Source organism: Choloepus didactylus, chromosome 21 (genome assembly GCF_015220235.1).
Source record: "Choloepus didactylus isolate mChoDid1 chromosome 21, mChoDid1.pri, whole genome shotgun sequence".
Lineage (NCBI taxonomy): Eukaryota > Metazoa > Chordata > Mammalia > Pilosa > Megalonychidae > Choloepus > Choloepus didactylus.
Window position 1 is genome coordinate 41582141 of NC_051327.1, and position 13741 is coordinate 41595881.

A 13741-nucleotide genomic window follows, 5' to 3' on the forward strand; every position below is an offset into this window, starting at 1 on the left:
AAGTCAGCATGAGTGTGTACATAGAGCAGGGATACTTTCAATCAGCAAGAATGATGCTGTGAGTGGTTTTGTATGTGCCATTAATGTCTACTGGAATTGATGTTATGGTATCAGGACAGGGAAGAGGGCACATGATGCTCAAAAGTCAATGCCTCAAAGTACGTGCGTCAGAATTGCCTGTGCCATGATCTGCTGCCCGTTTACAGTCATTATCAGCTGGCAACTTACTCCTGCCTTTCTTTGAGAACAGCTGTTTCTAACTAGGCTATTCGTTCTGCTATGTGGATGTTCAAAATGTATTTTATTTAAGGATCTGCCTTGGAAATAGACAACAATCTCAAAGTTTTAGTAACTTAATTTCAATATAAATGCTATAACTATTGCAGGAGATCATTCAATATACCATCCAAAAGGCGAAAGAGGGGCAACAGAGAGGGAAAGGTTTATAGTGAGCCATTTCTATGCATGACCAAAGAGACAAGAGATTATTTCCAACCTTCTATACAAGAAAGAAATTTTCCACATGATATCCATGCTTCAGTCATTGTGAAATTAAAAAAAAACACAAAATTGAACTCTGATGGCTCAATGCCAACAACTGAAGCAAGGCAGACACAGAGGTTTTAAAAGGAAGGGAAAAAAGGGTCATGGATTCAGAGGCACTCGGAGAGGGAAATGGTTTCCCTGGTTCTTCTGGCATGGCTGCCTCCCAGGGGGGCAGGACAGAGACAGGCATTTAAGGCGGCTCCCAAGGGGCACCTGGAGGCACTAAACCCTCTATTCCATCTGGCCCGATTTGGGGGTGGGGTGGAGGGGTGGGGGTGAGGAGGCTGGATTCCACTATTAGTGATATTTCCTTGGATTTCTGGTTTTCGGGAATTCTTGGGAGAAGACAAATACTCCGGTACTAACTTCCCAGGAGAGCGACGATCAGGCAGCAAAGATGGCGGCTGAACACAGACATTCCGGCCTTCAATCCTGATGTGGCCACTTACTAGCTGGCAACCCTGGGCGAGTTACTTTGCTTCTCCGTGCCTCGGTTTCCACTTCTGCAAAATGAGGCTCCTGGCAGGCAGGTTTCACGTGAACATCTGCAAACTGGTTAGCATCATGGCTGACTCATTGTAAGAGGTTACGGAAGTGTTGATTCAATAAATGATAAAGCCCTTTAGAAAAGGAGTCAGAATGCAGGTGGGATGGGAGGATGAGCAGGAAGGGAAGGAAGGGGCTCTGGGGAACATGGAGGACTTAGGCGGGGAGGGGCAGACAGGAGAAGGCAGGGGCCATCCCTGGGATGGGGGATTACCCAAGCCAGCCCCTTTCTGTCTCCCAGCTCCGCCTGGTATCCTCGCCCTCCTGACGCTCCAGTCCCCGTGGCTTTCTTACAGTCCCCCAAGGGTACGGGGCTCCTTTCCTCCTCAACAATGGCCCCTGCTCTCCCCCTCTGCACCTGGTATCTATTTTTCATCCTCTGGGTTTAGCTCCAATGACACTTTCTCAGGATTTCCCGACAATCCTCCCCGCTCAATTTTGAGGCTCTCTGAGTCCCCTGTGGTTCTTTACAGCACTTTATATAATTGTAGTTAAATATGTATGTATTCCCTTAATGGGGACAGGGGGCAGGGGATGGGGGAGACAGGTCTTTCCCGTTCACTCATGAACTTCTAGATCAACAGATATTTGTGGGATCTACTGAATGAAGGAAGGAAGCTTAGTACCGGGACATCTTGCCCAGGACTGGGCCTTGCCACATGGATAAGAAGTTGAAAAGACATCTTCTACATCCTGAGTGATAAGTGTCAGAAAATTGATGGCAGTAGATTTCCCTTCTCCTACAAATTGTAACTGAATCAAAATGAGGACTCTGAAATCATGACGCTGAACTTGTTCAGTTGTTTTTACTTTACTTGTCCTACCAGTTGGTTGTCAAATGAAATGCGTTAGTCCAGTGAGAGGGTGGCCAATACTGATGCCAAAGCAGAAGGCTCCAAACTGTGCTTGGAAAGGTGCACGGCCTGCGGAGCAGGGGGGCTGTCCTGGGCAATGTTGCCCACTGCACTTGGTAAAGAAGAATAAAGTAGGACAGGTCCTTTATCCAGTCTCAAATGACCTCAATCTTTTCTAAATAAAATTAATCGCAGCTTATTGAACCCATCCTTTAAAAGCTGTGACACAGAAGGTAACAAGTCCTTTGAACTAGGTAAAAGTGGGAGATGGCAAATCTCTATGTTCGATCTTTTCACAGCAGGCATGGCTCGTTTCGGACCCATCATATCCCACCTGTGCTTCTTTAGCACTCAGCTCTGTCTATTATTCACGGACCACCTTGCGGCCCCTGCAGAGCCGGCCAGTAGTTACTAAAGCTGTATCCCTTGAGGAGTAATGTTGGGCTGTTGGTGCCGAAGGGTCCTTCAGTAAATAAAACACAACACTGTACGCATTTCAGGCTCAGATCCTGCAGGGCTCAGATTCTGCAGTGGTCAGGATAGGTCCCGGAGTAGCACGGACCTGGGCTCAGGTAGCAGCTCTGCTACACTATAGCTGAGCAACCTCAGGCCCCTCCAACGCTCGGGTTCCTAAAGTACAAAAGGAGCCACGATTCCTACTCTGCAGGGCGTGAGAGAGGATTCCGAGAGTCTGAACGATGATGAAGCGCTGAGCTCAGCACAGGGCACCTAGTCGGAAGTCACAAACGGCAGCCATTCTTGTCTCAGGCAGCCATTCTTATCTCATTATCGTGACAAAACCATCAACAAAAGCTGGTGGGCTGGTCCCAGAGACAAGAGCTAAAACCTGTGGAAAGCAGGGGTCGTTTCCACCAGTGCCTAAGGGCCAGGAGGCAAAGGAAAGGGATTAATGGATCTGGAAGTGCTTAACAGAGCTGGAGCAAGGGGCAGCTGCTCCCCACTGTGGTCAATCGAGACCTGAATTTTCTAGAAGAGCCGCAAATCTACGTTTTTTCTGGGATCTACCGATTTTGAAAGGTGGGCTACTGATTCCAAATGTTTCCCATCATTATGTAAACAGACAAATGTGTCCACAGGCTGGATTCTGTCCACTGGCCACCAGTTTGCAAAGCACTTTCCTTGCTATCATTTCAGTCAATCCTCACGGAGCCCCAAGAGGGGTGCATTTTGATGCCATTTCGGAAAGGTGACGACTGAGGCTCTGAGGGGCTACCAAACTTTCCCTCAGTTGCACAGCTATTAAGTTGTCCGGTCTTGACTGAACTCAAGTTTCTGACTGAGGCCAAGGCTTTCCCCTAAGGCTTCAGTGATATGTAATGAGAAGAAAGCACTAGAGTAGTGGCTAAATGCACAGACATTAAGCAGTGAATGATGATTTCAATCAGCTTCCTCCTTCGAAACCTTGGCCTTTACTTGAAAGATAACTAGACAAGTCAAAGAAGAGAGAAATTGATTATAAACTACTAACTAGGGAACCTGAAAATATGGAAATCAAGCGTGAAGTGAATGGCAGAGGAGGTAGGCTGCCCGCTCTGGGGGCTGCGGCCCTGCCTGTGGGACCCGGTCCCCCACCCCACGCCAGGCCCATCAGATGCTCTCTCCTGAGCATGTGGAATCCAAACAGGGAGGGCTGGGGGCTGGGTGACTTAACTTTTTTAAATAATAGGTTTATTGAGACATAATTCACATACCATACAATTCACCCATTTAAAGTATACAAGTCAACGGTTGTTAGTATAGTCACAGAGTTGCGCATCGATCAACACACTTAGACCATTTTCAGCTAAGAAACCCAAAGAAACCCTGTAACCATGGGCGCTGAGTCACTTTTATGGCTCAAGTCTAGAGCGATGTTTTTCAACGTGGGGTCCTAGGACCACCTACACCCGAAATGCTGAGGGGGCTTTCAAGAATGTAGATTCCAGAGGCCTATTACTGCCTACTGAGTGAGAAGCTCTAGGCGAGGGGCCCAAGAAACTGCATTTTAGCAAGCACCCAGCAGTTTTCATGCACATTTAGCTCTACCAGGGGTTCTAAACCCATTTTGTGGCATGGACACAGGGGCAGCAAGGTAAGGCCTATGGACTCCCCAGAATACTATTTCTAATGCAGAAAATAAAATACATAAGACTACAAAGGAAACCAATTATACTAAAATATAGTTGTCAAAGAATTTTAAAAATGCACTTCTTGTACTATAATCTGTTGCTTTTTTGCGAATATGTTAAAGAGATGTAGCAATGGGCTTAATAAACTGTGCTTTTTAAGTAATGAAAAGCATAAACAATATTCTGAAATGTCTTTCACACTTGAAATGTGATATGAACCTATCATGGGTTTCTTTAGGTGAGATCCCACTGACTGCTACTACTGCTGTGACTGGCTGTCTCTAATTTATAATTGAATGAAAGGGCTGAATTACACTCAGAGGTTTGTGAAAATAAGATGTCAATTGTGTTTTCTCATCCAAATTCACAATTGCTCTGACAGATCCCCAGGGAGAGGGCAGACCCAGGTTAAGCAGGAAGAGGGCTCAGAAATCCCTACTGCTGGGCCCTCAGAGAGCCCCTGATTCCATCCAGTCCATGTCTGACTGCCCATCTCTTACATTTCAGAGGAAACCCCAGCATCTTTCCAACAAAGTCCCTTTTGACCTCCCCTATCTAGTTTTGGTTTCTATTACTTCCCATCAAAAGAATATCACCATCACCACCACCATCAGCACCATCAGCACCCCCACCCCCACCAACACCATCCACTATCACCACCACCACCATCACTACTGATACCAACACCATCACCACCACCCCTACCAACAACACCACCATCACCACCATCACATCACCACCACCACTATCACCAACACCACCATCACCATCATCACCATCATCACCACCATCACCACTGCTACACAACATTTTCTAAAACTTATTATGTGATTTCTGTGCACTAGGTACCAAGGTACCACTCTAACCATGTTATGTGTATTCACTCCCTGAATCCGCACAACAACCCTGGGAAGTAGATGTTATTATTATCCCCTTTTTATAGATGAGGAAACTGGCACCCAGTTAGGGTACATACTTGCCTAAGACTACAGAACTGGAGGGGACAGCCTCAAAGTCTGTGCTCTTAACCACTGAGCCACCACCTTGGCAGTGTAGAGGCCTCAACGAATACACCCTGGGCACAGCAAGCTCAGAAAATACACTGAGAAATTCAAACATCTGACAAAAAAATCAACACAGAGATGTTCCATAGACTGTCCATCCCTGCACTTTTTAGGGCTAAGAATATGGAGAAGGTCGATCAAAGAAACATATCACCCATGGCTCTTTGGGGTTAACCTACCGGTACTATCAATAAAGTAGAAAAGAAATTGCAGAGGAATTCCTGAAGAAATGTTTCCGAAGGCCGCATCTTTCCATCAATATTAATCATTTTTGGAACTTCAGGAACAAGGCTTATAGCGGCTTTGAAAAAAGCATCCGCTGGAAGGCAAAAGAAAGAAAAAGAAAAATGAGAACTCTGGAAAATTCAGGGTCTGCTTTCTTCTTCACACAGCCTGGAGGCCAGTATGAAGAATGTCACTGGAATCAGGCCAAACGGAGGACCCGATAAGCTGGCAGGTCCTAGAATAAGCTGTATTTGCAAATCTACACACTGTTAACTGACTTGGAGGCACATTCAGTTGAGAGGGCACTGCTATTGGTATTAACATTTCAACTCACAGATTCTCAGTCAAATTGGCTTTAGACTATTGAATGAAAAAAGCAGGCGGCAAATTTTTTACACAAATTCTAAAAATCAGTCATAGTTACTGGGGCTGAGGGCTCATCCTAGATGGGTTCACTGACTCTTCATGTCCACCCCATGAGGAAGGTGCTGCCATTGGGCCCATTTCACAGATGGGCAATGAGATGTGGAAAGTGAAGTGATTTGTCCCAGAACAGTGTTGCATGGAGGCAGCAGGTGCCAGCGTTGGAGCTCACACCTTGCACCCCATTTTTGTTAAATAAATGCGACTGAAAATATCTAAGGAATGCACACACACACACACACCCACACAGACAGAGCTTTAGAGTCATCCAACTGGGTAAGAGTTCCAGAGAATCATTTGGGAAACGAAGACATTTTAAGAGATATAAAGTAATCTGCAAATCTAGAAGACTTCAATGGGTGGCAGAAAGGAAGGAAGGTGTGGGGGGAGAGAGAAGGAAGGAGGGAAAAGAAGGTGACATGGAAGTAGAAGAGGGTGAACAAGAAGGGGAGAGAGGGGGAGGAAAGGATGGGGAGAGAGGTGGAGAGGAAGAGAAAGTTCTTTCTAGAGGTGCCAAGGTATTAACCATGAGAAAAAGCCTCAAGGTCAAAGCAGAACAAACACTGACCCGACCAATGAAATTTTAACTATACACCAAGATCAAACATTTTCATGGTCCAAGTACAGTTCCACTCCAGATCAATTTCCACTGAAGCAAAGAGAAAGAACACTTCACTGGCTTACAGCATCTTGAATTAAACCGGAACGCCATCCCGTACACCAGAGGGGCAAACGCAGCAGCCAGCGGCTGCTTCCCCAGGAGTGAGGCCCGCATCAAATGGGAAGAGTGAGCGCCGGATGCCGGATGGTGGCTGTTCACCTTCTCTTCCTTCCACAAGGGAAAAACACGCACGTCATGGAAAGCCACTTCTCTCACAGCCTGCTTGAAGAGTCAGCTCTGCTCTGGAAGCTTCCTTATCACACTGTCTCCCAAATTCTGCTCTCACACTCCCCTTAGCAAATTTATGAAGTGCCGCTACCCTGGGGATTGGGGGCAAATGGGGAAAAAGTGGGGAAATTAGTTGACAGCCTACCTGTGGTGATGAGACCAACGCAGTCATACTAATTAACACCTTTTTACTCAGAGCCTGTGAGGTCCTTTGGTCTGATCTCAGCCTTGTTGGGGAGAAAGAGATAAACTACTGGGGCTCAGGGAAAGGCACTCAATGTTGCTTCTGGTTGATAAACCTCCCCAAAAGAGTCAAGGCCTGTATGGTCTTCTGTCTTGGTTGACAAATAGTAGTACACGGCACCACTTACGAACCCGTAGGTCATACTCTTAATTCTTGAGCAGCCCTACAAGGTACAATGGTCTCCATCCCCAGATGATGAAGCCAGAGCTTGAAAGGTGAGTGACCAGGTTGATGTCGCTCAGGCAAGGATGGCAGGAGACTGAGCTGAGAAGAATTCAAAGCCCACCACCCCTCCTTCGTCCAGAGGAGAGACACAATCAGATTTGTGTTTTTAAAAAGTCACACACATCAAAACAAAGAAGGTGTTCCAGTTTGCTAATGCTGCTGTTATGCAAAATATGGGAAATGGATTGGCTTTTATAAAGGGGGTTTATTTGGTGACAAATTTACAGTCTGAAGGTCATGAAAATGTCCAAATTAAGGCATCAACACAAGTATACCTTCATCGAAGGAAGGACAAAGGCGTCCGGAAAATCTCTGTTAGCTGGAAAGGCATGTGGCTGGTATCTGCTGATCCCAGGTTGTGTTCCAGCTCCTCTCTCAGCTCCTGTGCTTTCTTCAAAATGTTGCTCTTGGGGCATTTTGTCCTCTCTTAGCTTCTCCAGAGCAAACACTGGGCTAGCATCTCCAAAGAGTCAGCAAAATTCTCTCTCAGCTGCTCTCCAAAATATCACTCTCAGCTGCTCTGAGGTCCTTCTGTTTGTGAGCTCTTTTATAGGACTCCAGTGATTAAATCAAGACTCTCCCTGAATGGGCAGGATCCATATCTCCATGGAAATAATCTAATCAAACATTTCACTCACAGTTGATTGAGTCACATTTCCAGGGAAACAATCAAAGGTTTCCAACCTAATCACTATAATACATCTGCCCCTACAAGATTGCATTAAAGAACATGGCTTTTTCTGGGGGACATAATATATCCAAACTGACACACAAAGGGAGGGAAAAAATTCGGTAAGGACAGTGAAGCTGGTGCAACCTTTTGTAGCAGAAAGGAAATAATCCTGAGCTTCTCAGCAGGCAGAGCCAGGGAGGAGAAACTGGAGATAGGGTCAGGGGGACTAGGCAGGAGGCCACAACACTTGGGAGAGAGACAGAGAGAGCAAGTATAGCAGCCATCCCTAAAATTTGAGTGCTGACTCGGTGCCAGGCACCGTGCCAACACTTAGAAGTCATGACAACCTATGAGGTCTTGTTTTCCCATTTTACATGAGAACAGAACTGAGAGAGGCAGGTTTTGAAGCCAAGTCAGATTCCAAAGCTCAAACCCTCCACCCCACTCAAGGCTGCCCTCCATGCAGTGAGTCATGTCAAAGCCATGAGAAAAAGAGTCACCCTCTCAATGAATTTGTGTGTCCTTTTAATAAAGTCACATGGCACACTGCATTTCTCTTTGCTTTGACTGCTGGGAAGCTGGGACTAATTTTCCTCTTTGGTTGGAAAAGCTTTCCTCAGTCTGTTTCTGACCTGATTCTTCCCCCTTGCAATTCAATCTTGTGTTGGGGTCAAGAGCGTTTGAGCATATAAGTCAACTTAAATTAAGCTGGGTAGAAATCCTCAAGTATATGTACACTGAGTCATGGAGAGGGGGTTCCAGGGGGCTGGGCTGACCACCCCTCCAAGGTTCCCAAACCAGAGTGCTCCACTCTCCTGCATCCACACACGTGCTTTGGAGAAGGCCATGGCCTCAGCTAGCTTTCAGGTGAGGGTCTAATGAGCATTACAGTGTAATGGTTCCCCCTTCCAGCATCTCCCCACAACCCCGTATTTCAAGCGAAGGCATTGCCTTGGCATTCCACAGCTGAGCTGAGCACCCCTTCAAGAAGCAGATGGAAGGGGAGCTCATGAGGAGAGCTGAACCTGCCCCTGACATTGCCCTCTTGACACATGGGCTGGCATGTGGACTCCACAGGGTCTGGCTGTGTTTTCTTCCTGTAGGAAAAGCCTGCTGTCCCTACATCTCTGAGGACTCTTCCGGGGAAAACATTACGTACATAATGGAGCAAGGTGGAGAGCTTTTCTCTCCATGGGAACTAAAATTCTGCAACTTGAAAGGCCATTTATTTACTGTATTTATGTGTGTGTTGCCAAGTGGCTGGGAGAACGCGCCTATTATTCTACCTCACTAAGGAGGAGCAGCCTTGGCCCCGGGCTCCAGGCCTCCCAACCGCCCCACCCCTTGCTCATCCTGAAGGAGGGAGCTAAAATAAACAGCTATTTAAGGGTCGGGGCATGGAGTGTTCCCAAGCAGATTTTTTTTTTTTTTTTTAATTTCTATCCTCAGAAGACTTGACTCATAATAAAATTTTGTCTGGAAGACTTCTCAATTTTACCTTATTAATTAAAACTCAATTCCTACTATATATGTGAAAACAGTTTTTCCTCATCACTTATAGTTCAGAATAATTGTGTCAACATCCTATAACAATTTATTTTGTAGCTATTAAAAGCCATGGAAGATAATTCAAGTTAAAATGGATTAGGTATGTTAAATACAAAATCATCTACCAGAGCTGTGGCTCTTGAGGGGGACTCCCAGATTCCTGTATTCCTGTCTGTGGCAGGCAGAATATCACCCTCTCCTTCCCCTCAAAAGATGTGCATGCCCTAATCTCTGGGATCTGCGAATATGTCACCTTATAAAAGGCAAAGGGCACTGAAGGTTGCAGACGGAATTAAGGCTGCTAAGCAGCTGACATTTTAAGATAGGGAGATTATCCTTGATTATCTGAGTAGGCCCAATCAAATCACAGGATACTTAAAAGTGGGAGACGAATGCAGAAGAGGGAGCCTGAGGGTCAGAAGGGATGCAGAGTCAGAGTGCTATGTGAGAAGGAACGCAACTGACCACTGGTGCCCTTGAAGATGGAAGGGGTCACAAGCCAAGCACTGTGGGCAGCCTAAAGAAGCTGGAGAAGGCAAGGGAATGCATTCTCCCCTGGAAAGGAAGGAATGGGGAGTGACTGCTAATGCACATGGTTTCCTTTTGGAGTGATCAAAATTGCTGGAATTAGAGCTGATAGATGCACAACTCTGTGAATATACTAAAACCCACTGAACTGTACATGTTCAAAAGGGTGAATTTTATGGTATTTGAATTACATCTCAATAAAGCGGCAATTAAACATTATATATATATATATATATATGTGGGTTTCCAGGCCCACCTTAAATTTATTGACCCAGACTATCCAGTGTAGAGATTTGGAGAACAAATCATTTTAAAACTCCATCTTTGAGGGCAGGCGGGGCAAGATGGCAGACTGGTGAGCTGTAAGTTTTAGTTACTCCTCCAGGAAAGTAGGTAAAAAGCCAGGAACTGCGTGGACTGGACACCACAGAGCAATCTGTCTTTGGGCATACTTCATACAACACTCATGAAAACGTGGAACTGCTGAGATCAGCGAAATCTGTAAGTTTTTGCGGCCAGGGGACCCGCGCCCCTCCCTGCCAGGTTCAGTCCCGGGGGAGGAGGGGCTGTCAGCTCCAGGAAGGAGAAGGGAGAACTGCAGTGGCAGCCCTTATCGGAAACTCATTCTACTGATTCAAACTCCAACCATAGATAGACTGAGACCAGACACCAGAGAATCTGAGAGCTGCCAGCCCAGCAGAGAGGAGACAGGCATAGAAAAAAAACAACACGAAAAACTCCAAAATAAAAGCAGAGGATTTTTGGAGTTCTGGTGAACACAGAAAGGGGAAGGGCGGAGCTCAGGCCTTGAGGCGCATATGCAAATCCCGAAGCAAAGCTGATCTCTCTGCCCTGTGGACCTTTCCTTAATGGCCCTGGTTGCTTTGTCTATTAGCATTTCAATAACCCATTAGATCTCTGAGGAGGGCCGTTTTTTTTTTTTTTTTTTTTTTTTAATCCTTTTTTCTTTTTCTAAAACAATTACTCTAAGAAGCCCAATACAGAAAGCTTCAAAGAATTGCAATTTGGGCACGTCAAGTCAAGAGCAGAACTAAGAGAGCTCTGAGACAAAAGGCAATAATCCAGTGGCTGAGAAAATTCACTAAACAACACAACTTCCCAAGAAAAGGGGGGTGTCCGCTCACAGCCACCATCCTGGTGGACAGGAAACACTCCTGCCCATCGCCAGCCCCATAGCCCAGAGCTGCCCCAGACAACCCAGTGTGACGGAAGCGCTTCAAATAACAGGCACACACCACAAAACTGGGCGTGGCCATTAGCCTTCCCTGCAACCTCAGCTGAATGTCCCAGAGCTGGGAAGGTGGAGCAGTGTGAATTAACAAAGCCCCATTCAGCCATCATTTGAGCAGACTGGGAGCCTCCCTACACAGCCCAGCAGCCCAGAACTGCCCTGGGGGGACGGCACTCACCTGTGACATAGCACAGTCATCCCTCAACAGAGGACCCGGGGTGCACAGCCTGGAAGAGGGACCCACTTGCAAGTCTCAGGAGCCATACGGCAATACCAAAGACTTGTGGGTCAGTGGCAGAGACAAACTGTGGCAGTACTGAACTGAAGGATTAGACTATTGCAGCAGCTTTAAAACTCTAGGATCATCAGGGAGATTTGATTGTTAGGGCCACCCTCCCTCCCCGACTGCCCAGAAACACACCCCACATACAGGGCAGGCAACACCAACTACACACGCAAGCTTGGTACACCAATTGGGCCCCACAAGACTCACTCCCCCACTCACCAAAAAGGCTAAGCAGGGGAGAACTGGCTTGTGGAGAACAGGTGGCTCGTGGACGCCACCTGCTGGTTAGTTAGAGAAAGTGTACTCCACGAAGCTGTAGATCTGATAAATTAGAGATAAGGACTTCAATAGGTCTACAAACCCTAAAAGAACCCTATCAAGTTCAGCAAATGCCACGAGGCCAAAAACAACAGAAAATTATAAAGCATATGAAAAAACCAGACGATATGGATAACCCAAGCCCAAGCACCCAAATCAAAAGACCAGAAGAGACACAGCACCTAGAGCAGCTACTCAAAGAACTAAAGATGAACAATGAGACCATAGTACGGGATATGAAGGAAATCAAGAAGACCCTAGAAGAGCATAAAGAAGACATTGCAAGACTAAATAAAAAAATGGATGATCTTATGGAAATTAAAGAAACTGTTGACCAAATTAAAAAGATTCTGGACACTCATAGTACAAGACTAGAGGAAGTTGAACAATGAATCAGTGACCTGGAAGATGACAGAATGGAAAATGAAAGCATAAAAGAAAGAATGGGGAAAAAAATTGAAGAACTCGAAATGGACCTCAGGGATATGATAGATAATATGAAACGTCCGAATATAAGACTCATTGGTGTCCCAGAAGGGGAAGAAAAGGGTAAAGGTCTAGGAAGAGTATTCAAAGAAATTGTTGGGGAAAACTTCCCAAATCTTCTAAACAACATAAATACACAAATCATAAATGCTCAGCGAACTCCAAATAGAATAAATCCAAATAAACCCACTCCGAGACATATACTGATCACACTGTCAAACATAGAAGAGAAGGAGCAAGTTCTGAAAGCAGCAAGAGAAAAGCAATTCACCACATACAAAGGAAACAGCATAAGACTAAGTAGTGACTACTCAGCAGCCACCATGGAGGCAAGAAGGCAGTGGCACGATATATTTAAAATTCTGAGTGAGAGGAATTTCCAGCCAAGAATACTTTATCCAGCAAAGCTCTCCTTCAAATTTGAGGGAGAGCTTAAATTTTTCACAGACAAACAAATGCTGAGAGAATTTGCTAACAAGAGACCTGCCCTACTGGAGATACTAAAGGGAGCCCTACAGACAGAGAAACAAAGACAGGACAGAGAGACTTGGAGAAAGGTTCAGTACTAAAGAGATTCGGTATGGGTACAATAAAGGATATTAATAGAGAGAGGGAAAAATATGGCAAACATAAACCAAAGGATAAGATGGCCGATTCAAGAAATGCCTTCACGGTTTTAACGTTGAATGTAAATGGATTAAACTCCCCAATTAAAAGATATAGATTTGCAGAATGGATCAAAAAAAATGAACCATCAATATGTTGCATACAAGAGACTCATCTTAGACACAGGGACACAAAGAAACTCAAAGTGAAAGGATGGAAAAAAATATTTCATGCAAGCTACAGCCAAAAGAAAGCAGGTGTAGCAATATTAATCTCAGATAAAATAGACTTCAAATGCAGGGATGTTTTGAGAGACAAAGAAGGCCACTACATACTAATAAAAGGGGCAATTCAGCAAGAAGAAATAACAATCGTAAATGTCTATGCACCCAATCAAGGTGCCACAAAATACATGAGAGAAACACTGGCAAAACTAAAGGAAGCAATTGATGTTTCCACAATAATTGTGGGAGACTTCAACACATCACTCTCTCCTATAGATAGATCAACCAGACAGAAGACCAATAAGGAAATTGAAAACCTAAACAATCTGATAAATGAATTAGATTTAACAGACATATACAGGACATTACATCCCAAATCACCAGGATACACATACTTTTCTAGTGCTCACGGAACTTTCTCCAGAATAGATCATATGCTGGGACATAAAACAAGCCTCAATAAATTTAAAAAGATTGAAATTATTCAAAGCACATTCTCTGACCACAATGGAATACAATTAGAAGTCAATAACCATCAGAGACTTAGAAAATTCACAAATACCTGGAGGTTAAACAACACACTCCTAAACAATCAGTGGGTTAAAGAAGAAATAGCAAGAGAAATTGCTAAATATATAGAGACGAATGAAAATGAGAACACAACATACCAAAACC

At 45.1% G+C, this 13741-nt stretch overlaps 1 protein-coding gene across 4 annotated transcripts in view; it reads right to left on the reverse strand.

Moving 5' to 3' along the window:
• VPS35L (VPS35 endosomal protein sorting factor like) overlaps window positions 1-13741 on the reverse strand; it is a 131078-nt gene that overhangs the window by 16822 nt on the left and 100515 nt on the right. For all 4 annotated transcript variants that reach the window (XM_037814344.1, XM_037814346.1, XM_037814347.1 and 1 more), the window contains one exon: window positions 5319-5458. In XM_037814344.1, the coding sequence (XP_037670272.1) occupies window positions 5319-5458 (140 nt within the window). The remainder of the gene's footprint in view (window positions 1-5318; window positions 5459-13741) is intronic.